Source organism: Triticum aestivum, chromosome 6D (genome assembly GCF_018294505.1).
Source record: "Triticum aestivum cultivar Chinese Spring chromosome 6D, IWGSC CS RefSeq v2.1, whole genome shotgun sequence".
In the NCBI taxonomy this organism is placed as follows: Eukaryota; Viridiplantae; Streptophyta; class Magnoliopsida; order Poales; family Poaceae; genus Triticum; species Triticum aestivum.
The window spans coordinates 338,652,909-338,679,869 of record NC_057811.1 but is presented as its reverse complement, the minus strand read 5'-3'; the positions used below and the strand labels follow the sequence as shown (position 1 = coordinate 338,679,869).

General features: G+C 47.0%; 2 protein-coding genes across 2 annotated transcripts; one reads left to right on the top strand and one right to left on the bottom strand.

The window, feature by feature from the left end:
• Nucleotides 1-8,588: 8,588 nt before the first annotated feature.
• Nucleotides 8,589-10,886, top strand: LOC123144986 (protein ROLLING AND ERECT LEAF 2). The gene is made up of 2 exons (XM_044564259.1): nt 8,589-9,421; nt 9,559-10,886. Exons 1-2 carry the CDS (start codon nt 8,911-8,913, stop codon nt 10,734-10,736), a joined length of 1,689 nt encoding a protein of 562 aa, XP_044420194.1. The 5' UTR covers nt 8,589-8,910; the 3' UTR covers nt 10,737-10,886.
• Nucleotides 10,887-11,054: 168 nt separating this feature from the next.
• On the bottom strand, nt 11,055-15,506 carry LOC123144987 (ubiquitin carboxyl-terminal hydrolase 3). The gene is made up of 9 exons (XM_044564260.1): nt 15,225-15,506; nt 14,971-15,102; nt 14,822-14,875; nt 13,156-13,261; nt 12,338-12,396; nt 12,175-12,249; nt 11,888-11,936; nt 11,716-11,792; nt 11,055-11,337 (listed from the first exon to the last, which is right to left on the bottom strand). The coding sequence occupies exons 1-9, from the start codon at nt 15,438-15,440 to the stop codon at nt 11,254-11,256; spliced, it is 852 nt and encodes a 283-aa protein (XP_044420195.1). The 5' UTR covers nt 15,441-15,506; the 3' UTR covers nt 11,055-11,253.
• Nucleotides 15,507-26,961: the final 11,455 nt, after the last annotated feature.

Sequence of the window (26,961 nt, the reverse complement as noted above, 5' to 3'; positions counted from 1 at the left end):
ATAACCGATCAGTTGCAAACATAGGGGTGGTAGCATGCTTGCACTGCAACATACCTGCACGTCGCAACAAATCCAAGGAATACTTATGCTGAGTGAGAGTCAGGCCAGCAGAAGACTGTGAAACCTCCAGACCAAGGAAGTAATGGAGAGCACCCAGATCCTTGACAGCAAAATGACCACTCAAAGCAGACAGCAGACGATCAGCAACAGTCACTGAGGAGCTGAGCCAAAGAACCAGCAGGTACATAGTAACCTCAGCCAAAGAACCGAGCCGAGTCGGGCATACCATGCACGGGGAGCCTGCTTAAGTCCATAAAGTGCCTTATCAAGACGACACAAATAATGCGGATGAGCAGGATCAACAAAACCTGGAGGTTGCCGCATGTAGACCTCTTCCTCCAAGACCCCATGGAGGAAAGCATTCTGGACATCAAGCTGACGCAGAGACCACCCTTTGGCAACAGCCAAGGACAGAAGCAGACGAATGGTGGTAGGTTTGACAACTGGACTAAAGGTATCCTCATAATCAAGACCATGCCGTTGTTTAAAAATTTAGCCACCAGTCGTGCCTTGTACCGCTCAATAGATCCATCAGCATGCTTCTTTACCTTAAACACCCACTTGGAGTCAATGATGTTGACACGAGACACAGGAGGAACCTACCGCCAAGTATTATTCCTCTGTAGTGCCTGAAACTCCTGCTCCATGGCATTGCGCCAATGAGGAATCTGAAGAGCCACCTGAAAATGTCGAGGCTCAGCAGTGGGCCAGCATCTGTCTGTGCCATACCCTCCACAATCCACGCAATTGTGCCGTCAGTACGCTCCTTCGGCCGAAAAATACCACTCTGACTGCGTGTATGAGCACGCAGAACAGTGGTAGGTGGTAGAGGTGGCGGCGGAGACGGGATCGACGAAGATGACAAGGACGACGCAGATTGCTCCCCAGATGTAGAACCAGTCACACCAGGCGACGGGCCAGACGAGGGAGTCGGCTCAGGCGAGGACGCCCGCTCGATCGACACAAGCAGGGACGCCAGCGCGGGCGCTGGCTCAGGCGTGGCCAGTGCGGGCGAGGATGCCGGCTCGGCCGGCGCGTCGGGAAGCCCTGTAGTGCCCGGCTCGGCCAACCCCGTCGGCAGGCCAGGTGATGGAGTGACGTCGCGAGCGGGCTCGGCGGACATCTGAGAGGACGCGGGCAGCTGCTCATCCAGTAGCTCGAGGCGTGCTCCACGCCCAGTACCTGCACCATGGTTAGGTAGCAACAAGGGGGTATATGCAGCATCAACAAATTGACCAGGCAAAGGTAAAACAAATTTCTCAGGTGTAGTTAGAGTGGTGGAGGTGACCGGAAGTGCGGAAAAAGGAAATATATTCTCATCAAACACCACATCACGTGAGATATAGATGCGGTTAGAGGGAACATGAAGACACTTGTACCCTTTATGAAGAGAACTATAACCAAGAAACACACACTGTTTAGACCGGAACTCCAACTTGCGTTGGTTATATGGACGAAGATGTGGCCAACATGCACAACCAAAGACCTTGAGAAACGTATAATCAGGAACTTCATTCAGCAAGAGCTCAAGTGGTGTTTTCATCTGACGGAGTCGTGTAGGGAGTCTATTAATGAGAAAGCATGCGATGGAAAAGGCATCACTCCAAAACCGGAAAGGAACGGAGGCATGGGCAAGCAAAGCAAGACCAATTTCAACTATATGACGATGTTTATGCTCAGCTACACACTACTAGGGAAAAGCCTAGCAGTAGCGCGGGTTTAAGGGCTATCAGTACGTAGCGCGGGGCACTGCGCTACTGATACGGCGCTACAGCTAACATTTAGCAGTAGCGCGCTTCTGCCCGCGTTACTGCTATAGCTACTTAGCAGTAGCGCTGTCCATGCGAGCGCTACTGCTAAGTGGCTTAGCAGTAGTGTTTTCCTGTTCAATGCTAAACAGCGCTACTACTATATTTTCACATATCTGTTTTTTTGCTACGTATTTGCGATGTTTTTGTACAGATTTTATACCGTATTCTAGTCATATCATAAACTGGCAATATGCTCATTATATCATACACATAATAGTCTCATCATATCATCCAACACAAATCATGTCATCACATCATAATCATGATATAGCTATACAAGTTACATGTCATGTCTCATCATACATAATGTAGTACTTCTTGAGGCACCGGTTCCTATCCCTGTCTCGCACTAGCGTGAACCTAAACTAACTACTTTCTGCTTCGGCTCTGCTATCTAACCCTCTCTGGCTGTCGCTCGGAAACCGGTACACCTGGGCCCGACACTCCGGCCACTCGTCGTATACTCCTGGCATAGCACTTCTTCTCCATCGATGATCTATGTACCTGCATCGTCACATGAGTCGATAATATGCAACATATATAGTTGAGCAACAGAAAGAGACAGACTTGGCAAAAATAGAAGCAACATCTCATAAGCATAAATAACAAAGTTCATAGTACCCAAAATGCCATAACTAGAGTGATCTTCGCTAGTTGAGGAGGACGGTTTAACTACATCACAAATAAAGTTTCGTCGTGCATAACTCAAAGTCTCATCATAGAGAAAGTATGGACTAAATAGACACTTTGCCATATATTGTCAATCACTCCAACATGTCGTGCCATCCATCCAAAGTCAGGGAGATAGTCCCCAAGCACAGTGAAAGGCTTCAGGCCGAGACGTTGAGCCGATACGCATGTTCGGACGTCTTCCCGCGACATTTGCCCTTTTTCGTAGAACATCCTTGTTTTCTCGACGACCTCCTTCATGATGATTTGGGCAAGTTCACGCTGGATGTGATAGAACTCAGCTCGAAGTCGATGATACGGGATATCTCCTAGGTTCTTTGCCCATTGCAGAATATGGGTGTCGCCGGATCTAGGTGACATGCGAAGGTTCTGCTAATCCCGTCTGTACTCCAGCATGTGGTGGAGGACATATAATCCATCACTAAGAGTACCACTCGGTTGCTGGATGCAGCAGAAGTCGGTCTTATGGCCGAAGGCGGACGCGCGGTTCCTTGTCTTCCTGGTCGTGATCTCTCCACCCCGTAGGCCGTAGCTAAAGATAGCACTGTCGAGAACAGAATTGATGTGGGTGTAATCCTTTTTCTTCATGTTCTTCGACGAGTCCAATTAAAGAGCGTGGGAGAATCGGGGGTAAAGGATGATGAGGACGGCGCGCCCGTCGCTATGCAAAATAAGTACACCTCAAATTAGCCTCCACACGTGCAAATGAATGATTGGAATCGAAGGAAAGATATATGTGGATGACTTACATGGGATGATAAGGCACGAGAATCGTCTCCTTGTCCTTATTGGCGACCATGAAATCGGCGATGTAGTTACTCGTGTATTCACGGTGCTTTGGGCAGACTGCCAAGAAGCCCTCGTGCATGAAGTACGGGTCAGCGACACAGATATAAGGTATCTGCTCAATCCTAATGATGTGGTTCATGTGCAAGGCAAAAAGGCGGACAGACGTAAAATCCAGCTTTTTCAAGTGAAACATGTCGAAGATGTAATCGAATCGAAGGAAGAACTTTTCTGCAGGGAATGTGTCAACGTACAACCTTTGCTGCATCACGTTAACCATGTAGAGCGGGTATCCTGGATTTTCGAGGCGATCAGGCCTTCTCTCTCCGCAGCACATCATCATGAAGTCTCCTTAGATTGCCGTATATGGCCTCTACCGCTGCCTTAGGTAGGATCGGATCACCGGGGATATGACATTTTGCCGCACCGAGGATATGTATACGGTCTTGAACCTGAGGCTGCTGAAGTGGCTAGATCATAGAAGCAGTTTTGTTGCCTTTAGTCTCTTCATCCATAATATAGCCCTCAGGCACAACAGGCAATTCATATTTATTGGGAGAGCCTTCATCATCACTTTCATCAATATTATCAGTTTCAATACATTCTCTCTAGCCTAGCAAGTTGTTCATCAAGAAATTCACCAAGTGGCACAGCAGTATCAAGCATAGAAGTAGTTTCATCATAAGTATCATGCATAACAGAAGTGGCATCATCAATAACATGCGACAAATCAGAATTAATAGCAGAAGCAGGTTTAGGTGTCGCAAGCTTACTCAAAACAGAAGGTGAATCAAGTGCAGAGCTAGATGGCAGTTCCTTACCTCCCCTCGTAGTTGAGGGATAAATTTTTGTTTTCTCGTCTTTCAAGTTCCTCATAGTGACCAGCAGATATAAATCCCAAGTGACTCAAAGAATAGAGCTATGCTCCCCGGCAACGGCGCCAGAAAATAGTCTTGATAACCCACAAGTATAGGGGATCGCAACAGTTTTCGAGGGTAGAGTATTCAACCCAAATTTTTTGATTCGACACAAGGGGAGCCAAAGAATATTCTCAAGTATTAGCAGTTGAGTTGTCAATTCAACCACACCTGGATAACTTAGTATCTGCAGCAAAGTATTTAGTAGCAAAGTAATATGGAAGTAACGGTAACGGTAACAAAAGTAATATTTTTGGGTTTTGTGGTGACTGTAACAGTAGCAACGGAAAAATAAATAAGCGAAGAACAATATGTGAAAAGCTCGTAGGCATTGGATCGGTGATGGAGAATTATGCCGGATGCGGTTCATCATATAACAATCATAACATAGGTGACACAGAACTAGCTCCAATTCATCAATGTAATGTAGGCATGTATTCCGAATATAGTCATACGTGCTTATGGAAAAGAACTTGCATGACATCTTTTGTCCTACCCTCCCGTGGCAGCGGGGTCCTAGCGGAAACTAAGGGATATTAAGGCCTCCTTTTAATAGAGTACCGGACCAAAGCATTAACACATAGTGAATACATGAACTCCTCAAACTATGGTCATCACCGGGAGTGGTCCCGATTATTGTCACTTCGGGATTACCGGATCATAACACATAGTAGGTGACTATAGACTTGCAAGATAGGATCAAGAACTCACATATATTCATGAAGACATAATAGGTTCAAATCTGAAATCATGGCACTCAGGCCCTAGTGACAAGCATTAAGCATAGCAAAGTCATAGCAACATCAATCTCAGAACATAGTGGATACTAGGGATCAAACCCTAACAAAACTAACTCGATTACATGATAAATCTCATCCAACCCATCACCGTCCAGCAAGCCTACGATGGAATTACTCACGCACGGCGGTGGGAGCATCATGAAATCGGTGATGGAGGATGGTTGATGATGACGACAGTGACGGATTCCCCTCTCCGGAGCCCCGAACGGACTCCAGATCAGCCCTCCCGGGAGAGTTTAGGGCTGGGCGGCGGCTCCGTATCGTAAAACGCGATGAATCCTTCTCTCTATTGTTTTCTCCCCGAACACGAATATATAGAGTTGGAGTTGAGGTCGGTGGAGCTCCAGGGGGCCCACGAGGCAGGGGGCGCGCCCAGGGGGCGCAGGCGCGCCCCCCACCCTCGTGGACAGGGTGTGGGCCCCCTGGCCTTGATTCTTTCACCAATATTTTTAATAGTTTCCAAAAATAAGCTCCGTGGAGTTTCAGGTCATTCCGAGAACCTTTGTTTCTGCACATAAATAACACCATGGCAATTCTGCTGAAAACAGCGTCAGTCCGGGTTTGTTCCATTCAAATCATGCAAGTTAGAGTCCAAAACAAGGGCAAAAGTGTTTGGAAAAGTAGATACGACGGAGAGGTATCAATCCCGAAGTCTTCGTTCAGGCCGGCGATGAGGGTGCTGAGAAGAAGCTCATCGGAGACCTTCTCGCCGAGGTCACGGAGCTCGTCAACAAGCTTCTTGAGGCGCATGCAATAATCGTCAACAGACGAGTCGAGCTGCTGGCACCCTTAAAACTCACCCTGCAAGAAAACCTTGCGTTGGAGCGCGTTGTCGGTGAAGAGGCCGTTGAGCTTAGTCCAAACGGCGTGAGCGTCATCGTCGGCGGAGACCACCGTGTGGAAGACGTCCACTCCTCATCGTCCTCCATGAAGCGGGAGTCCATGGAGCCATCGATGTGATCCCGGAGATTGTACTCACGGAACACAAGGGAGAAGTACGTCTTCCAGGCATAGTAGGTGGAGGTGAGGTGATCGAGGACGACGGGAACCCGAGCGAGGATGTTGAGATCCCGGATGACGACGGGATCGGGGCCTTCGAACGGGTTGGTGCGACGGCTGCGGGTGGTACCGGTGGAACCGGGGGAGGCCATGTCCGAGAGGGGGGTGCGGCGGCGCGTGGTGAGACAGCGCGGCAAGGGGTGTGGCGGCTCGGCTTGGGGCGGCGCTGTGGTGTGCGGGCGGAAGCGCGGGCGGCGGCGGCACACGGGGGCGGCGGCGCGGCGGCGCGTGGTGGCGGCGGCGGCGGGTGGCGGCGGCGATGGGATCGCGGCGGCGGCGGCGGCAAGGGTTAGGGTTAGGATCGCAGGTATGATACCATGTTGGAAACGAATGTTTTGGCAATGCTTCACGATGTATTGATCGGTGCATAGCGCACGTATATATGGAGTACAAGGTGGGCCACAACCTCAACTATACAATGACTAGGAGGCGGGCCGGGCTATACAATATACATGCACAAACCATATATTCAACAGGCAGCGCCGAGCCGCCTCCCTCGCTGGCATTCACTCCTCTCCGCCTTCTCTGACCGACGGGACGGTCCTCCCACTCTCTCTCGGCTAGGGCCCGGACCATCAGCAGCGGAGGGCGCGGGGCGCGGGGAGGCCATGGCTTGGCGAGTCGACGACGAGGGCACGCAAGACAGGAAGGAGAGGCGCAGCGGGTGAGGAATTGGTCGGGCACGGGAAAGAAAGGGGAATGAGAGGTTGCGTGCGTGGTGAGGGTGGAGGCATGGGCCAGCGAGCTCCTCTCTCCTTTTCTTTCTTCTTTACGAAGCGAACGCAGGACGTCGGCCAGCAAGCGCAAGAGACATGGCCAGCGAAATTATGTTTTTCTTGGCTAGGGCCCGGAAGCAGCGGAGGGCGCAAGAGACATGGCCAGTACAAGAGACAGTACCTCGCGCGCTGCGCCAATTCTATCTCTTCGACACAGTAAAGAACACGTGTATAACACGACTGCTCGCCCTTATAGCGTAGCTTATTGTTTTGGATATAGGAAACGCACGGTTTTCCTGCAATGCCTGTTCGACCTCTTTCCTGGGTATACTTGTACAGTTGTACTTGCACCGATGATCCACCAGCGCACCAAGCTGTTTCTGATCACTGATTAGAGATTCTTCCGCACGTCCCGCACTGGCACTGGCCAGGCCTGGAATCTCGATCGACCCCCTCGCCCCATTAATTTCCTCGGACCAAGCCCTGTTCACCTAGCTGCTTCGTGTCTCGGCAAACACCAACCACCATGCATCCACGCCATAAGTCTCATCACTTTCACCCTTTCCATTCCAAATTCCAATGCCCCCCTTCGGCTCGACGGCTTCTCGTCGCCAAAAGAAAGGAGTCCCATCTTCTCTTTGTCACCCGATCGAACCCAAAAGCCGGCTGTGGGACAGAGAAACCAGGTCGAAATGCGCTTTCGGACGAGCTTCTACCGGTACTATCGTTCATCATGCGAGATTCAGACGCCTTTGAGAGCGGGCTCGCGCAAAAGCAGGCGCACCGAGCGCGAAAGGCCGGGGCAGCGGTGGGTGGTGACGCCGTGACACGATGCGTGATCCGGAGGCGCCGAGATAAGCATATGTGTGCTGGTCTCGTCTGCGTTCGATCGGTTCCGTTTCCTTAGCCGTGTATGCATGCTTCCATCGGTCCTTCGGGTGAGATCATCCGGCCTTTCTTTCCAGCCGACAGCCCACGATTATGTTTTCCAATCGGTGAAAGTGACCAAGAAAGGTCGAAATGAGTCGTCGTAATGTGGAGTATTATTATATGCATGTGCAACCAGAATTTGGACTCTTCCTCGTCTCAAGTGCGCAGCGTACTAAGTTCTCACATGCATAGGGAACATCGGTGGCGCCGACACGTACGTAGAGCGTAGTTCTCTCTATCAAGTATCAACCGAGGAGAGAAAGCCACATTAGCAAGGATGCATACATGATAATTTTAACGAGTAGAGCTCCTAGATGGATGAGTACGTAGGTTCGCTTTATATTGTACTTACGTGGATCGTCTTAATGCTACTGTGTGCTGTGCATCGGCGGCGTTTCTTTCTAGCAATAGCTTGTGATTAATTAAGTACGTGGTAGATTACTACTGCCTACGCAAGAGTACATTACCCGCGAGTGGAGAGCCCAGATGTTCTTTGCGAGCCATGGCAATACGCGCCACGCATCCATCTAAAGTTATGTAAAGCGCGCGCATTTCGTCCGTCTACGTACACAGCACTCGCACTCCCGAACCGACACTGAATTAGCTAAACGAAGACCGGGAGAAATATAGTGCGTGTCTGCGTACACTCACTCCGCTCTCCAAAGCGCGCCAAATAATTAAGCAGCAGCAGCGGTATACGTACGTGGCCGCGAGCTTCTGGTGCACCAACCAAACCCCCGAAATACATTCATCCGAGCAAGCGAAACGCGCGCTCCTTTTTCTCCTACCACTTTCCTTAGCAGTATCATTCTCCTTCCTTCCCAGCTTTTGCCTTTCGCGCTCCTTTCTTTTGCTGACTGACTGATCGTTCATAAACAACAACGCGCCGCCCCGCCGATCGATACCGACCGATAATCAATCACGTCCCTCAAGGAAGCCTTCTACTAGCACACAATACCACACCTATATATCGCGACCCCTACTTAGCTTAGCTCAACTTCCCGAGCAGCCATCCTCTCCAGTGTGTGCTCGCCGCTCATAATCGGTCTCACTCTCATTCTCACTCCCGTCGATCGAGAGCCTCCTCCGCCATCCACTCCTCCACGGCAACTACTACGTACTCGCGAAGCGAACGCGGGCAATGGGGATGGCGTGGTCGCGGCAGCAGGGGGACGCGGCCCGCGCGGCGGCGCGGGAGCACACGAGGCGGTGCAGGGAGCGGCGCCGGCTCATGAGGGAGGCCGTGCGGGCGCGGCGCCAGCTCGCCGCCTCGCACGCCGGCTACCTCGCCTCGCTCGGCCTCGTGGCGTCCGCGCTCACCCACTTCGCGCTCGGCGAGCCGCTCCCCGTGTCCGACCACACGCCGCCCGCCGTGCTCGTGCACCGCCCGGCCCCCGCCCCCTCCACGCCGCCGCCGCTCCTCCGCTCCATCCAGCCGGCGCAGCAGGACGGCGCTGCCGCTGCCGAGGCGCCTCCCGCAGCCGCCGCCCGGACGGAGGGCGGCGTCGTTGGCGGGGAGGACCTGCGGGTGGCGGTGAGGCACCGGAGCCTCGCGGAGGTTGCCGCGGGGCTGGAGGAGTACTTCCTCAGGGCTAGCGCCGCCGGCGACCCGGTGTCGAAACTCCTCGAGGCCAGCAACGCCGAGTACAGTGGTGAGCCACCCTGCTGCCTCGCAAACCTCCACTTGCTAGCGGCCGATAGTACAGTGTGACAAATTTCGGGCCAGCGTCGCACGTGTGAAACATTCGAAGCTGACATTTAACAGAGTATCATGTGAAACATTCTGCAGGTGGACGGAGCAGCTTCTTTGGCGTGCTTTGCTGCATGTCGTCGCCGTCAGTTTCGCACGACCGGATCGACAGCATGCACGACCGGATCGGCAAGCGGCATAGCTCTACACTGCAGCAACTCATGGTCTGGGAGAAGAAGCTGTACAAGGAGGTGAAGGCGAGGGAGCGGCTGCAGATCCATCACGACAAGAAGCTGGCGGCGCTCCGGGACCAGGAGTACAGCAGGAAGGTCAACGTGGACATCCAGAAGCTCAAGGGCGCGTGGGACAGGGCGCGCGCGCAGCTCGCCACGGCGTCCGAGGCCGCGCACGCCGGCTCCGCGGCCATCTCCGAGCTCCGGGACACCCACCTCGCGCGCCAGGTGCTGGGGCTCTGCCACGCCACGCGCGACATGTGGAAGGCCATGCGCCAGCACCACGAGGCGCAGGGCCTGATCGCGCAGCAGCTGCGCGGGCTCAGCGGCCGGACGTCCATGGACGCTACGACGGAGATCCAGCACGGGGCGACGCGGGCGCTGGAGGCCACCATGTCGGCCTGGTGCGCCGCCCTGGGCCACCTGGCCAAGCACCAGCGCGACTACGTCGCCGCCCTGCACGGCTGGCTCAAGCTGACGCTGGCGCCGTCCGCGGACGGCGCCCCGGCCTCCCCCGTCGCCGCGGAGCTCGCCGCCTTCGTCGACCGGTGGAGGCAGGCGCTGGACGGCGTGCACTGCGCCGAGGTGCTCAAGTCCATCAAGAACTTCGCCGGCGCCACCCACGCGCTCTACGCGCACCAGGGCGACGAGCTCCGGGCGGCGCGCCGGGTCGCGCAGTGCACCCGCGAGCTGGACCGCAAGTCCCGGATGCTGCGGCAGGTGGAGAAGAGCCACTACGACTCGTACGCGCCGGCGGGGCTCGCGCTGTGGAACCGGGGGAGGCACTGGATGGAGCACGACATGCGGCAGGTGCACCACGCGCACAACGAGGTGGTGCAGCGCAAGGAGGAGATCGACGCGTGCCGGAGGAAGCTCGAGGGCGAGATGAAGAGGCACGCTATGGCCATCGACGCCACCAGGTCCTCGGCGGTCGCCGGCGTGCAGAGGACGCTGCCGGCGGTGTTCCAGGCCATGGCCACCTTCTCGGCGGCGCTTGCCACCGCTCTCGACGCGGTGTGCAGACACGGCGGCTATGTGCAGTAGTCACATACAGTACATAATATCTATATCTAGACGTATTTATATAGAACGGAGGGAGTACGTTGGTTTTGGAGATATTTCCTTTCTACACACTGTATAAGATTTTAGTTCTTGTAGGGTTTCGAAATATGAAAGAAATGCGAGAGCAAAACAGAGATAACTGAGTTGTGACTTCTTTTTCATGACTGTTTCAGCTGGATTTTATGGCATAACTATAAATTGTGTATTTGAATAGAAATGCATTCCCTCATCTTGCGTCTAAAGCTGCCGTCGGTTTGATAGGAATAAGAACGATAAAAAGCACCAAAAGTATAGTACACATTTTTCAATCCAGCAACTAATACTCCTTTTTTATTTCTGATACAAAAGCCAGAAGACAAAGACATAACTTTTGCACAAAGAGCACAGTTTACTTTAGGCAACAAGTCTCTGTTTTTCCGACGGGCTATGCTGACTATCAGGCACCAGCCCATGAGAATGGAAAAGACCAAGCCTATCCATTCCACCTTACATCACCGATTCACTGTTTTGAAAGAACCATGACGTTGAAGTTCAACGAGTTAGGGTTCGTCGCAATTCTGGCCTTGATGACTTTTGCAGCATCCTGGGAACAGATTTTTAAAAAAATCCACGGTTATCAAGGAAAAATATAGAGGGAATCAACCAAATCCAGAATTTAAACCACTACAATGAAGGCATCAGAAAAGATGAGGAAATGTTTGCTGAACAGCAAGCTCAATACCGAGCATATTTTACTAATTTAGGATGTACCAATGTGAAGACATAATTTACAACTTCCATTTACAAATGAAAAAACAGTGACAAGCTTTTTGATAAAACAAACAGCCAACAGGACAATAGAAAAAGCAACATAATATCGGAAATGCTAAAAATCTGAAATCAGATTTGTCAGTGTCCAATAATATAAGCACTCTTTTATGTCATATAAGTATAAAATAGAAGATGGGGACGAATATTTGACCTGCAGCAAGGTCTCAGGTGATGAAGGGCCATGAGATATCGGTTTTGATTTTCGCCCATCAAGCTCGTAAAGTTCACCTGTTGCATGCCAAAACAAATTACATATTTGTTAGCCAACAGATAACTACTGCCAATAATATTTTAGTATTAAAGTAGGCTAGTGTGCTACCTACCATCAACACAGGAGAAACAGACAAAATGTTCATTCACCTCAACGTTTACCTGCACAAGGAAGACAATTGGTAAAAGGCGCACATTCCAACCTCAAATTTGAGGACAGCTTTGATATGGTCGTATTTCCTACCATCACTATTTTGGACAAGGCAAATCGCCCTAAAGGCCCATTTAAACTTATTTTTCCACAACTGAAGTGTGGTACTATCATAATGTAATTGGTTATTCCTTGCAAAGCCGAGTATATTTAGTGGACAATCAATAAGAATGGGATGAGAGTGGTTACGTCAGTGTCACCAGCAGTAGCAGCAACAGAATGAGCACCCTCCATCTCATCATCCTCCTCGAGAAAGACAGCACGCTAAAGATAGCAAACATGTTGTGCATGAGGATAATACATAAGTTCATTATGGAGATATCAATGAATTTATCTATTTCCAGATACTAACCTGAACTGGATCCATATCAGCTGTTTGTTTATAAAACCTATCAAAATAAGATCCCTCAACTGCAAAGAAGAAAGGAATCAATAAACCTTGCTACAGGTCAAAGTAGCCAGAATCCAAACCTAAAGTAGCCATGTGATACGTTCGTGTTTAAGCTTGTTAAATAGGTGCATGACATCTAAAAAAAGGTCAGGGGTAAACACTAAATAGAATAAACTATTGGAGCAACTCTAAAGCAACCAAATGCATATATATTAGCAGATGCGTTTAATGTGCTAGAAAGTTAGATCGGGATATGAACTATTGAGTTGGGTATATGCTGAAAATCATGTGAAATAGTCATAAAACTCATTACTCCCTCCGATCGATATTACTTTGTCGCTGAAATTGATGTATCTAGACGTATTTCAGTGCTAGATACATCCGTTTGAGCGACAAGTAATATGGATCGGAGGAAGTACTATTTCTTCTTTTACATTTGCTGATCATCTACTCTCAGTTCTCAACACAGTCAAGCCACTTTCACTACATCCTATGTAACTTTTTGCCCATTTTAGTAAAAGCAGCAGAACGGGGGATGCTTTGAAGTTCAAAAACCAGGTGCAACTAATTTATATTATGACCAAACCAAGCAGAGTGTTGGATGCTTGCCATATTGTTTGGGACTACTTGAAAAAATATTGAATCACTGAGAAAGCATCACTTGATTAAAGTTTTTCTGTCTATTGGATTGTTGCTAACTGGCAGCTTTCCTTCTGTGCAATAGTAGCCCATAGAATGCAGCGCATTATCTAAGTGTAATGAAAAGTCGCAACAATTACCCAGCTTGATGTCGGATGCAGCATTCCCTATTGCATGAATAACACCAACTGTTCCACAAGCGTTGCCAACAGTCTGTTTTGTAAAGTACACCTTCTTGCTTGAATCCTACATACCAAGTTAAAGTTATTGGATTAGAAAGGTAAACCTTATCTGCATACACCCCACCACTTGATAATATTTTTCCCACCAAAACAGATCTAAATATTTGAACATGTGCTCAAGTTCCAGTGACCTGCAAACTAATGTTCAGTTTGACATCATGCACAAGTGAAATAAAAGAGAATTTGGATCTATCTACTGTTTACTGGCACTCTCAACATGCAGGATAGATCAAGAAAATAATACAGGCAAGACCCTATAAAGAGGAATCAAGGGTGAAACATTGTTTACTGAATAACATGCTGAAAAATGCAATATAGACAGGGTATCAAAAAGCCTCCGGTGACGTGAAATATGATTGGCAGAATAAAGGCTTGATTTGTGGTTGCTGAACTGTTAAGTGTTGTGCTTATTTAACAATCCGTTGTAGAAAATTAGCCACAAAAGCAGACAAAAGAGGGTCAAACAGACACTAAAATAAGTAAAACCACAAAGCGAGACAAAAAGATTATGGTAATCCACAACAATGCCAAACATGGCCAAGATCTGTTGTGTTTGATTATGCATTCTCTCTCTGAAGGCTATGGTGCAAAACTAAGCAACAGTACACACAGGTGACCAACATAGCAATCATTGTAGCTTGGATAAATGTCATGCCACACTTCGTATATGTGGTAAGTTGGCAAGTTACCAAATATTAGTAAGGCACAATGCACACAGGCTCAAAAGAATAATATCCTTATCCTAATCTGTTGTAGCACATCTAACTCGAGTATGGCAAACAAAGTGTTTTCAACCTAAAATGCCTATAATTTATGTGATTGCAGAATAACTAGGATAATGGCTTGATTAAATTGTAAAGTCAACATATACATTATACAACTCAGAACAATAGTCCGTATGGTTGCACTCAAAGAATTTATAATTCAACCCATAACAAAAACTAAGCACTCAGTTCCATCCAAAATAATCTCTAAAGCAGGCCACTTATGCTTTGGTTGAGCACACATGATCCAGATTTCAGATTACAGATTTCATTGTCATACACTTATACCTGTAATATCAACGACAGAATAATGTGCCAGACTGTGGGTAGAGGGAAAGATCACAACTCAACAAGGAAAAAAAATCATAAACAACAACTGTTTGGTAAAATAGAAACAATAATTACCAAGATCAACATTTTTCTGGACCTCTGCAACAGTACAACATAAAAGAAGAAGGCATTGTCATGATGTTGTAACACGACATTGTACAAGAAACATTCGCACCGTGGAACCAAGACTCTATTTCAGACAGCAGAGGTATAATAACCCCACAGAGATATTTAACCAAAAAAAGCAAAAATATAATGTCCCCGCTTTCTGTGAAAAACACCTGGTTAACAAAAGAACCTACCTCAAAGTTGGAAGGTATGCTAGGAAGACAGTTAAATTAGACCTTCTCTACGACTCTACATAGGCACCGATCTAGGGTTAAACGAGCACAACGTTGCTGAAGCATTCAGTCGAACACAGTAGGTGCGCTATGGAGGAACAAAAGGTAAACAGAACAACACAGCCGTACCTTGCCCCCTGCCGTAGAGGTGGCAGAAGCATCGTATTCCTCCACCTTCTCATCCTGCTCGCCCCGGAAAGCAACAAACCCATCACAATTTCACATCGCATAATCGAACGCGAAGAAGACCTCTCGAGGGAGATCACGAGGAATTTTACCAGGGAGGTGAGCGGGTAGAGGAAGATGACGGCGAGGACGGGCTGGGGCACCATGGCGAGCAGCTCGTCGTCGAGGCCGTAGACGTCGCAGAACTGCGCCTCCCCCTCGGTGACTCCCAGTCCCCAGATGAACTGCGACCATCAGCGCCGCCCCGCGGCGGAAGCGCCGTCTGTGAGCGAGAGCGCGCCCGAAACGAAAAGGAAGCAAAACCCTAGCACCGGGGTGGGGCGACGGGGGAGGAGGTCGTGCTCACCTGGTTCATGACGTCGGGGTTGGCCTCGAGCGGGATCCATCGCTTCCCCATCTTCTCTCGGCGCGCGTAGGAAGAAGAGAGAGGAGAGGAGAGGAGAGGCGAGGCGGGGCGGGGCGGCGCGTGGGCAGATTGGTGTGCGCTGCGCGGCGAAGCGGGGGCGCAGGTGGCGTGTGTTGACTGTGGTACAGCAGCAACTTCCTTGGAGTCCGAGCACATCTACTCGTGGGCGGTGGATCCAATATGACGCCGGCTGAAGCTAGAGGCGAAATGTGTTTGATTCTGCGTTCTGGCTTCCTTTTGTTTTCGTTCGTGAGCAGAAGCTAGTTTTCTTGTGTGCGTTTTTCTTGGGATTTTTCCTTTTTCTTTTTCGGATTTGTTTTTTCTTATTTTTTATCGTTTCTTTTTCAAATACACACTGAAATTTTATTAGTACGCAGCAAACATTATTTAAATACACACTAAACCTTTTTATATATACAATGAAGATTTTTTGTTGTATACATTGAGCATTTTCAGTATATGATGAACTTTTAAATTATATGATGACATTTTTTAGTACACACGAAGCATTTTTAAATATATGGTGAACTTTTTATATATACATTGAACTTTTTTATGTAAACACATACTGGATTTTCTGAATTGTTTTCATTTTTAATAGGTTTTCTAATATTTAGCTCCATTAAATCAACAACCATCTTTCTTGCAAAAAAGGTAAGTAAAAAACCAAAGAGAAAAGAAACATTTGTGCTAGAGTGGGCTGGCCCGTTTGTCATGCTTTCAGGCGTAGCCTTGCCTGTTTGACACCCACAAACGTCATACATGAGGTCTCCTCGTGGGCGTAGGTGGCCGACAGGGTACCCCACCCATAAATGGGCCTTGCACGAACCGGCACATGGAGGCCCATTTATAAGCGGGACAGGTCGTGCCGGCACACGGGACTCGCCTTCGGGTACGGACATGGCTCATTAACTGGAAATGTCGACCTAGGCCCACGGGGCACTTTTGGGCCATGGGCTTTCTCAAACTAATTACTTTGAAAATTTCAAAAAATAATGAAAAACTAGAAGAAAAAACAAACAAACAAATCTATAAAATGAGGAAACATGTCATATGGGATAAATACTGAGCTTTATTAGTAGCTGACTCATTAAAATGTTCCATGTCTGGAAAGGAAAAGGAGTACAAAGCTTGCTCTAAATTACAATAGGAGGAGAGAAAAAATAAAGAATTAGAAATTACAAAGACTACAACTATTCTTACGGTTCTTCTTCGTTAATGACAAGATTTTGGAACGTGCCAACGTGGATGCCAGCTCTATGTTATCTGCAGCATGTTGGGCTCTCATTCTCGCTAGTTCTCCATCGTTCACGATAATTAGTGTTTTCATCAAATCTGGGGTGAGATTGGTTCTTCTCTCCTCAAGTATTCTTCCAGCTTGACTGAAAACAGACTCCGGGGATACCGGTAAGACGGGTATTGATAACACATCACATGTTAATATGGAAAGCACCTGATATGTAAGCTTGTGGTTACGCCAGCACTGTAGTATGTTGGACTCAACATCATTAGTAAAGCTGATTTTGTTGTTGTTGAGATAGTTCGCTAACCCCCCGCCATGTGAAAGCGCAACCGATTTGCTGCTCATGTGTAACAATTCTTTGTATGACATATGATGGTCACTACCATACTTTTGTGTGACACATGAAGCCCCCTCCTTCCCCGAAATATGCACTTATCTAGGTCTTCCCATTCTAATTGTTGGACACATTATTGAATGTGACCGCATAGAGTGGCTTGGCGAGTAGATTGTCGCATGATTTAGTATGCAATACTTGTACATATGTTCATTAGTATCAATTAATGAGAATAGTCTAGGGTTGATACACTTAATGAGTTTCTTTAACTGTGCAACAAATACTTCCTTGTCTCCATGGATAATTTTGATGCATGTCTTGTTGGGGAACGTAGTAATTTCAAAAAAAATCCTACGCACACGCAAAATCATGGTGATGCATAGCAATGAGAGGGGAGAGTGTTGTCCACGTACCCTCGTAGACCGAAAGCGGAAGCGTTAGCACAACGCAGTTGATGTAGTCGTACGTCTTCATGATCCGACCAATCAAGTACCGAACGCACGGCACATCCGAGTTCAGCACACGTTCAGCCCGATGACGTCCCTCGAACTCCGATCCAGCCGAGCTTTGAGGGAGAGTTTCGTCAGCACGACGGCGTGGTGATGATGATGATGTTCTACCGACGCAGGGCTTCGCCTAAGCGCCGCTACAGTATTATCGAGGTGGACTATGGTGGAGGGGGCACCGCACACGGCTAAAAGATCAAACGATCAATTGTTGTGTCTCTAGGGTGCCCCCCTGCCCCCGTATATAAAGGAGCAAGGGGGGAGGTGCGGCCGGCCAGGAGGGGCGCGCCAGGTGGAGTCCTACTCCCACCGGGAGTAGGACTCCCTCCCTTTTCCAAGTTGGATTAGGAGTGGAGGGGGAAAGAGGAGGGAGAGAGGAAGGAAAGGGGGGCGCCGCCCCCCTCTCCTTGTCCTATTCGGACTAGGGGGGAGGGGCGCGCGGCCCTGCCCTGGCCGCCTCTCCTCTTCTCCACAAAGGCCCGCTATGGCCCATTAAGCCCCCGGGGGGTTCCGGTAAAATCCCGATTTCACCCGGAACAGATATCCAAATATAGGCTCGACCATTTTGAGACTCCTCGTCATGTCCGTGATCACATCCGGGACTCCGAACAACCTTCGGTACATCAATACACATAAACTCATAATATAACCGTCATCGAACTTTAAGCGTGCGGACCCTACGGGTTCGAGAACTATGTAGACATGACCGAGACACGTCTCCGGTCAATAACCAATAGCGGAACCTGGATGCTCATATTGGCTCCCACATATTCTACGAAGATCTTTATCGGTTAAACCGCATAACAACATACGTTGTTCCCTTTGTCATCGGTATGTTACTTGCCCGAGATTCGATCATCGGTATCTCAATACCTAGTTCAATCTCGTTACCGGCAAGTCTCTTTACTCGTTCCGTAATACATCATCCCGCAACTAACTCATTAGTTACAATGCTTGCAAGGCTTATAGTGATGTGCATTACCGAGTGGGCCCAGAGATACCTCTCTGACAATCGGAGTGACAAATCCTATTCTCGAAATACGCCAACCCAACAAGTACCTTCGGAGACACCTGTAGAGCACCTTTATAATCACCCAGTTACGTTGTGACGTTTGGTGGCACACAAAGTGTTCCTCCGGTAAACGGGAGTTGCATAATCTCATAGTCATAGGAACATGTATAAGTCATGAAGAAAGCAATAGCAACAAACTAAACGATCAAGTGCTAAGCTAACGGAATGGGTCAAGTCAATCACATCATTCTCCTAATGATGTGATCCCGTTAATCAAATGACAACTCATGTCTATGGTTAGGAAACATAACCATCTTTGATCAACGAGCTAGTCAAGTAGAGGCATACTAGTGACACTCTGTTTGTCTATGTATTCACACATGTATTATGTTTCCGGTTAATATAATTCTAGCATGAATAATAAACATTTATCATGATATAAGGAAATAAATAATAACTTTATTATTGCCTCCAGGGCATATTTCTTTCAGTCTCCCACTTGCACTAGAGTCAATACTCTAGTTCACATCGCCATGTGATTTAATACCAATAGTTCACATCACCATGTGATTAACACCCATAGTTCACATCGACATGTGACCAACACCCAAAGGGTTTACTAGAGTCAATAATCTAGTTCACATCGCTATGTGATTAACACCCAAAGAGTACTAAGGTGTGATCATGTTTTGCTTGTGAGAGAAGTTTAGTCAACGGGTCTGCCACATTCAGATCCGTAAGTATTTTGCAAATTTCTATGTCAACAATGCTCTGCACAGAGCTACTCTAGCTAATTGCTCCCACTTTCAATATGTATCCAGATTGAGACTTAGAGTCATCTGGATCAGTGTCAAAATTTGCATCGACGTAACCCTTTACGACGAACCTTTTTGTCACCTCCATAATCGAGAAACATATCCTTATTCCACTAAGGATAATTTTGACCACTGTCCAGTGATCTACTCCTAGATCACTATTGTACTCCCTTGCCAAAATCAGTGTAGGGTATACAATAGATCTGGTACACAGCATGGCATATTTTATAGAACCTATGGCCAAGGTATAGAGAATGACTTTCATTCTCTTTCTATCTTCTGCCGTGGTCGGGCTTTGAGTCTTACTCAGTTTCACACCTTGTAACACAGGCAAGAACTCTTCCTTTGACTGTTCCATTTTGAACTACTTCAAAATCTTGTCAAGGTATGTACTCATTCAAAAACTTATCAAGCGTCTTGATCTATCTCTATAGATCTTGATGCACAATATGTAAGCAGCTTCACCGAGGTCTTTCTTTGAAAAACTCCTTTCAAACACTCCTTTATGCTTTGCAGAATAATTCTACATTATCTCTGATCAACAATATGTCATTCACATATACTTATCAGAAATGTTGTAGTGCTCCCACTCACTTTCTTGTAAATACAGGCTTCACCGCAAGTCTGTATAAAACTATATGCTTTGATTAACTTATCAAAGCGTATATTCCAACTCTGAGATGCTTGCACCAGTCCATAGATGGATCGCTGGAGCTTGCATATTTTGTTAGCACCTTTAGGATTGACAAAACCTTCTGGTTGCATCATATACAACTCTTCTTTAATAAATCCATTAAGGAATTTAGTTTTGTTTATCCATTTGCCAGATTTCATAAAATGCGGCAATTGCTAACATGATTCGGGTAGACTTAAGCATAGATACGAGTGAGAAACTCTCATCGTAGTCAACACCTAGAACTTGTCGAAAACCTTTTGCGACAATTCTAGCTTTGTAGATAGTAACACTACTATCAGCGTCCGTCTTCCTCTTAAAGATCCATTTAATCTCAATGGCTCGCCGATCATTGGGCAAGTCAATCAAAGTCCATACTTTGTTCTCATACATGGATCTCATCTCAGATTTCATGGCCTCAAGCCATTTCGCGAAATCTGGGCTCATCATCGCTTCCTCATAGTTCGTAGGTTCGTCATGGTCAAGTAACATGACCTCCAGGACAGGATTACCGTACCACTCTGGTGCGGATCTCACTCTGGTTTACCTACGAGATTCGGTAGTAACTTGATCTGAAGTTACATGATCATCATCATTAGCTTCCTCACTAATTGGTGTATGCATCACTGGAACTGATTTCAGTGATGAGCTACTTTCCAATTCGAGAGAAGGTACAATTACCTCATCAAGTTCTACTTTCCTCCCACTCACTTCTTTCGAGAGAAACTCCTTCTTTAGAAAAGATCCACTCTCAGCAACAAAGATCATGCCTTCGGATTTGTGATAGAAGGTGTACCCAATAGTTTCTTTTTGGGTATCCTATGAAGACGCACTTCTCCGATTTGGGTTTGAGCTTATCATGTTGAAACTTTTTCACATAAGCATCACAGCCCCAAACTTTAAGAAACAACAGCTTAGGTTTATTGCTAAACCATAGTTCATACGGTGTCGTCTCAACGAATTTAGATGGTGCCCTATTTAACGTGAATGCAGCTGTCTCTAATGCATAGTCCCATAACGATAGTGGTAAATCGGTAAGAGACATCATAGATCGCACCATATCTAATAAAGTACAGTTATGACGTTCGGACACACCATTACACTGTGGTGTTCCAGGTGGCGTGAGTAGTGAAACTATTTCACATTGTTTAACTGAAGGCCAAACTCGTAACTCAAATATTTTACCTCTGCGATCATATCGTAGAAACTTTTTTTTTCTTGTTACGATGATTCTCCACTTCACTCTGAAATTCTTTGAACTTTTCAAATGTTTCAGACTTGTGTTTCATCAAGTAGATATACCCATATCTGCTCAAATCATCTGTGAAGGTCAGAAAATAATGATACCCGCCGCGAGCCTCAACACTCATCGGATTGCATACATCAGTATGTATTATTTCCAATAAGTCAGTTGCTTGCTCCATTGTTCCGGAGAATGGAGTTTTAGTCATCTTGCCCATAAGGCATGGTTCGCAAGCATCAAGTGATTCCAAAATTCCATCAGCATGGAGTTTCTTCATGCGCTTTACACCAATATGACCTAAACGGCAGTGCCACAAATAAGTTGCACTATCATTATTAACTTTGCATCTTTTGGCTTCAATATTATGAATATGTGTATCACTACGATCGAGATCCAACAAACCATTTTCCTTGGGCGTATGACCATAGAAGGTTTTATTCATGTAAACAGAACAACAATTATTCTCTAACTTAAATGAATAACCATATTGCAATAAACATGATCAAATCATATTCATGCTCAACGCAAACACCAAATAACACTCATTTAGGTTCAACACTAATCCCGAAAGTATAAGGAGTGTGCGATGATGATCATATCAATCTTGGAACTACTTCCAACACACATCGTCACCTCGCCCTTAACTAGTTTCTGTTCATTCTGCAACTCCCGTTTCGAGTTACTACTCTTAGCAACTGAACCAGTATCAAATACCGAGGGATTGCTATAAACACTAGTAAAGTACACATCAATAACATGTATATCAAATATAACTTTGTTCACTTTGCCATCCTTCTTATCCACCAAATACTTGGGGCAGTTCCGCTTCCAGTGACCAGTCCCTTTGCAGTAGAAGCACTCAGTCTCAGGCTTAGGTCCAGACTTGGGCTTCTTCACTTGAGCAGCAACTTGCTTGTCGTTCTTCTTGAAGTTCCCCTTCTTCCCTTTGCCCTTTTCTTGAAACTAGTGGTCTTGTTAACCATCAACACTTGATGTTTTTCTTGATTTCTACCTTCGTCGATTTCAGCATCACGAAGAGCTTGGGAATTACTTTCGTCATCCCTTGCATATTATAGTTCATCACGAAGTTCCACTAACTTGGTGATGGTGACTAGAGAATTCTGTCAATCACTATTTTATCTGGAAGATTAACTCCCACTTGATTCAAGCGATTGTAGTACCCAGACAATCTGAGCACATGCTCACTGCTTGAGCTATTCTCGTCCATCTTTTAGATATAGAACTTGTTGGAGACTTCATATCTCTCAACTCGGGTATTTGCTTGAAATATTAACTTAAACTCCTGGAACATCTCATACGGTCCATGACGTTCAAAACGTCTTTGAAGTCCCGATTCTAAGCCGTTAAGCATGGTGCACTAAACTATCAAGTAGTCATCATATTGAGCTAGCCAAACGTTCATAACGTCTGCATCTGCTCCTGCAATAGGTCTATCACCTAGCGGTGCATCAAGGACATAATTCTTCTATGCAGCAATGAGGATAAACCTCAGATCACGGATCCAATCCGCATCATTGCTACTAACATCTTTCAACTTAGTTTTCTCTAGGAACATATATAAAACATAGGGAAGCAACAACGCAAGCTATTGATCTACAACATAGATATGCTAATACTACCAAGACTAAGTTCATGATAAATTAAAGTTCAATTAATCATATTACTTAAGAACTCCCACTTAGATAGACATCCCTCTAATCCTCTAAGTGATCACGTGATCCAAATCAACTAAACCATGTCCGATCATCACGTGAGATGGAGTAGTTTCAATGGTGAACATCACTATGTTGATCATATCTACCATATGATTCACGCTCGACCTTTCGGCCTCAGTGTTCCGAGGCAATATCTGTTATATGCTAGGCTCGTCAAGTTTAACCTTAGTATTCCGCGTGTGCAACTGTTTTGCACCCGTTGTATTTGAACGTAGAGCCTATCACACCCGATCATCACGTGGTGTCTCAGCACGAAGAACTTTCGCAATGGTGCATACTCAGGGAGAACACTTATACTTTGATAATTTAGTGAGGGATCATCTTATAATGCTACCGTCAATCAAAGCAAGATAAGATGCATAAAAGATAAACATCACATGCAATCAATATAAGTGATATGATATGGCCATCATCATCTTGTGCTTGTGATCTCCATCTCTGAAGCACCGTCATGACCACCATCGTCACCGGCGCGACACCTTGATCTTCATCGTTGCATCGTTGTCGTCTTGCCAATCTTATGCTTCTACGACTATCGCTACCGCTTAGTGATAAAGTAAAGCATTATAGGGCGATTGCATTGCATACAATAAAGCGACAACCATATGGCTCCTGCCAGTTGCCGATAACTCGGTTACAAAACATGATCATCTCATACAATAAAATTTAGCATCATGTCTTGACCATATCACATCACAACATGCCCTGCAAAAACAAGTTAGACGTCCTCTACTTTGTTGTTGCAAATTTTATGTGGCCGCTACGGGCTTAGCAAGAACCGTTCTTACCTACGCATCAAAACCACAACGATAGTTTGTCAAGTTGGTGCTGTTTTAACCTTCACAAGGACCGGGCGTAGCCACACTCGGTTCAACTAAAGTTGGAGAAACTGACACCCGCCAGCCACCTGTGTGCAAAGCACGTCGGTTGAACCAGTCTCGCATAAGCGTACGCGAAATGTCGGTCCGGGCCGCTTCATCCAACAATACCGCCGAACCAAAGTATGACATGCTGGTAAGCAGTATGACTTATATCGCCCACAACTCACTTGTGTTCTACTCGTGCATATGACATCTACGCATAAAACCTGGCTCTGATGCCACTGTTGGGGAACATAGTAATTTCAAGAAATTTCCTACGCACACGCAAAATCATGGTGATGCATAGCAACGAGAGGGGAGAGTGTTGTCCACGTACCCTCGTAGACCGAAAGCGGAAGCGTTAGCACAACGCGGTTGATGTAGTCGTACGTCTTCACGATCCGACCGATCAAGTACCGAACGCACGGCACCTCCGAGTTCAGCACACGTTCAGCCCGATGACGTCCCTCGAACTCCGATCCAGCCAAGCTTTGAGGGAGAGTTTCGTCAGCACGACGGCGTGGTGACGATGATGATGTTCTACCGACGCAGGGCTTCCCCTAAGCACCACTACAGTATTATCGAGGTGGACTATGGTGGAGGGGGGCACCGCACACGGCTAAAAGATCAAACGATCAATTGTTGTGTCTCTAGGGTGCCCACCTGCCCCCGTATATAAAGGAGCAAGGGGGAGAGGTGCGGCCGGCCAGGAGGGGCGCGCCAGGTGGAGTCCTACTCCCACCGAGAGTAGGACTCCCTCCCTTTTCCTAGTTGGATTAGGAGTGGAGGGGGAAAGAGGAGGGAGAGAGGAAGGAAAGGGGGGCGCCGCATATGAGCATTTTCAGTATATGATGAACTTCTAAATTATATGATGACATTTTTTAGTACACACGAAGCATTTTTAAATATATGGTGAACTTTTTATATATACATTGAACTTTTTTATGTAAACACATACTGGATTTTCTGAATTGTTTTCATTTTTAATAGGTTTTCTAATATTTAGCTCCATTAAATCAACAACCATCTTTCTTGCAAAAAAGGTAAGTAAAAAACCAAAGAGAAAAGAAACATTTGTGCTAGAGTGGGCTGGCCCGTTTGTCATGCTTTCAGGCGTAGCCTTGCCTGTTTGACACCCACAAACGTCATACATGAGGTCTCCTCGTGGGCCTAGGTGGCCGACAGGGTACCCCACCCATAAATGGGCCTTGCACGAACCGGCACATGGAGGCCCATTTATAAGCGGGACGGGTCGTGCCGGCACACGGGACTCGCCTTCGGGTACGGACATGGCTCATTAACTGGAAATGTCGACCTAGGCCCACGGGGCACTTTTGGGCCATGGGCTTTCTCAAACTAATTACTTTGAAAATTTCAAAAAATAATGAAAAACTAGAAGAAAAAACAAACAAACAAATCTATAAAATGAGGAAACATGTCATATGGGATAAATACTGAGCTTTATTAGTAGCTGACTCATTAAAATGTTCCATGTCTGGAAAGGAAAAGGAGTACAAAGCTTGCTCTAAATTACAATAGGAGGAGAGAAAAAATAAAGAATTAGAAATTACAAAGACTACAACTATTCTTACGGTTCTTCTTCGTTAATGACAAGATTTTGGAACATGCCAACGTGGATGCCAGCTCTATGTTATCTGCAGCATGTTGGGCTCTCATTCTCGCTAGTTCTCCATCGTTCACGATAATTAGTGTTTTCATCAAATCTGGGGTGAGATTGGTTCTTCTCTCCTCAAGTATTCTTCCAGCTTGACTGAAAACAGACTCCGGGGATACCGGTAAGACGGGTATTGATAACACATCACATGTTAATATGGAAAGCACCTGATATGTAAGCTTGTGGTTACGCCAGCACTGTAGTATGTTGGACTCAACATCATTAGTAAAGCTGATTTTGTTGTTGTTGAGATAGTTCGCTAACCCCCCGCCATGTGAAAGCGCAACCGATTTGCTGCTCATGTGTAACAATTCTTTGTATGACATATGATGGTCACTACCATACTTTTGTGTGACACATGAAGCCCCCTCCTTCCCCGAAATATGCACTTATCTAGGTCTTCCCATTCTAATTGTTGGACACATTATTGAATGTGACCGCATAGAGTGGCTTGGCGAGTAGATTGTCGCATGATTTAGTATGCAATACTTGTACATATGTTCATTAGTATCAATTAATGAGAATAGTCTAGGGTTGATACACTTAATGAGTTTCTTTAACTGTGCAACAAATACTTCCTTGTCTCCATGGATAATTTTGATGCATGTCTTGTTGGGGAACGTAGTAATTTCAAAAAAAATCCTACGCACACGCAAAATCATGGTGATGCATAGCAATGAGAGGGGAGAGTGTTGTCCACGTACCCTCGTAGACCGAAAGCGGAAGCGTTAGCACAACGCAGTTGATGTAGTCGTACGTCTTCATGATCCGACCAATCAAGTACCGAACGCACGGCACATCCGAGTTCAGCACACGTTCAGCCCGATGACGTCCCTCGAACTCCGATCCAGCCGAGCTTTGAGGGAGAGTTTCGTCAGCACGACGGCGTGGTGATGATGATGATGTTCTACCGACGCAGGGCTTCGCCTAAGCGCCGCTACAGTATTATCGAGGTGGACTATGGTGGAGGGGGCACCGCACACGGCTAAAAGATCAAACGATCAATTGTTGTGTCTCTAGGGTGCCCCCCTGCCCCCGTATATAAAGGAGCAAGGGGGGAGGTGCGGCCGGCCAGGAGGGGCGCGCCAGGTGGAGTCCTACTCCCACCGGGAGTAGGACTCCCTCCCTTTTCCAAGTTGGATTAGGAGTGGAGGGGGAAAGAGGAGGGAGAGAGGAAGGAAAGGGGGGCGCCGCCCCCCTCTCCTTGTCCTATTCGGACTAGGGGGGAGGGGCGCGCGGCCCTGCCCTGGCCGCCTCTCCTCTTCTCCACAAAGGCCCACTATGGCCCATTAAGCCCCCGGGGGGTTCCGGTAACCCCTCGGTACTCCGGTAAAATCCCGATTTCACCCGGAACACTTCCGATATCCAAATATAGGCTTCCAATATATCAATCTTCATGTCTCGACCTTTTCGAGACTCCTCGTCATGTCCGTGATCACATCCGAGACTCCGAACAACCTTCGGTACATCAATACACATAAACTCATAATATAACCGTCATCGAACTTTAAGCGTGCGGACCCTACGGGTTCGAGAACTATGTAGACATGACCGAGACACGTCTCCGGTCAATAACCAAT

Bases quoted from the DNA above. Each gene is read 5' to 3' on its own strand.
- LOC123144986 (XM_044564259.1), top strand. From the start codon at position 8,911: ATGGGGATGGCGTGGTCGCGGCAGCAGGGGGACGCGGCCCGCGCGGCG. The intron at 9,422-9,558 runs GTGAGCCACCCT...AACATTCTGCAG, and splicing joins CAGCAACGCCGAGTACAGTG to GTGGACGGAGCAGCTTCTTT.
- LOC123144987 (XM_044564260.1), bottom strand. From the start codon at position 15,440: ATGTGCTCGGACTCCAAGGAAGTTGCTGCTGTACCACAGTCAACACAC. The intron at 14,876-14,970 runs GTAAAATTCCTC...CGGGGCGAGCAG, and splicing joins TCTACCCGCTCACCTCCCTG to GATGAGAAGGTGGAGGAATA. The intron at 13,262-14,821 runs GTACGGCTGTGT...CTTGGTATGTAG, and splicing joins CCTCTACGGCAGGGGGCAAG to GATTCAAGCAAGAAGGTGTA.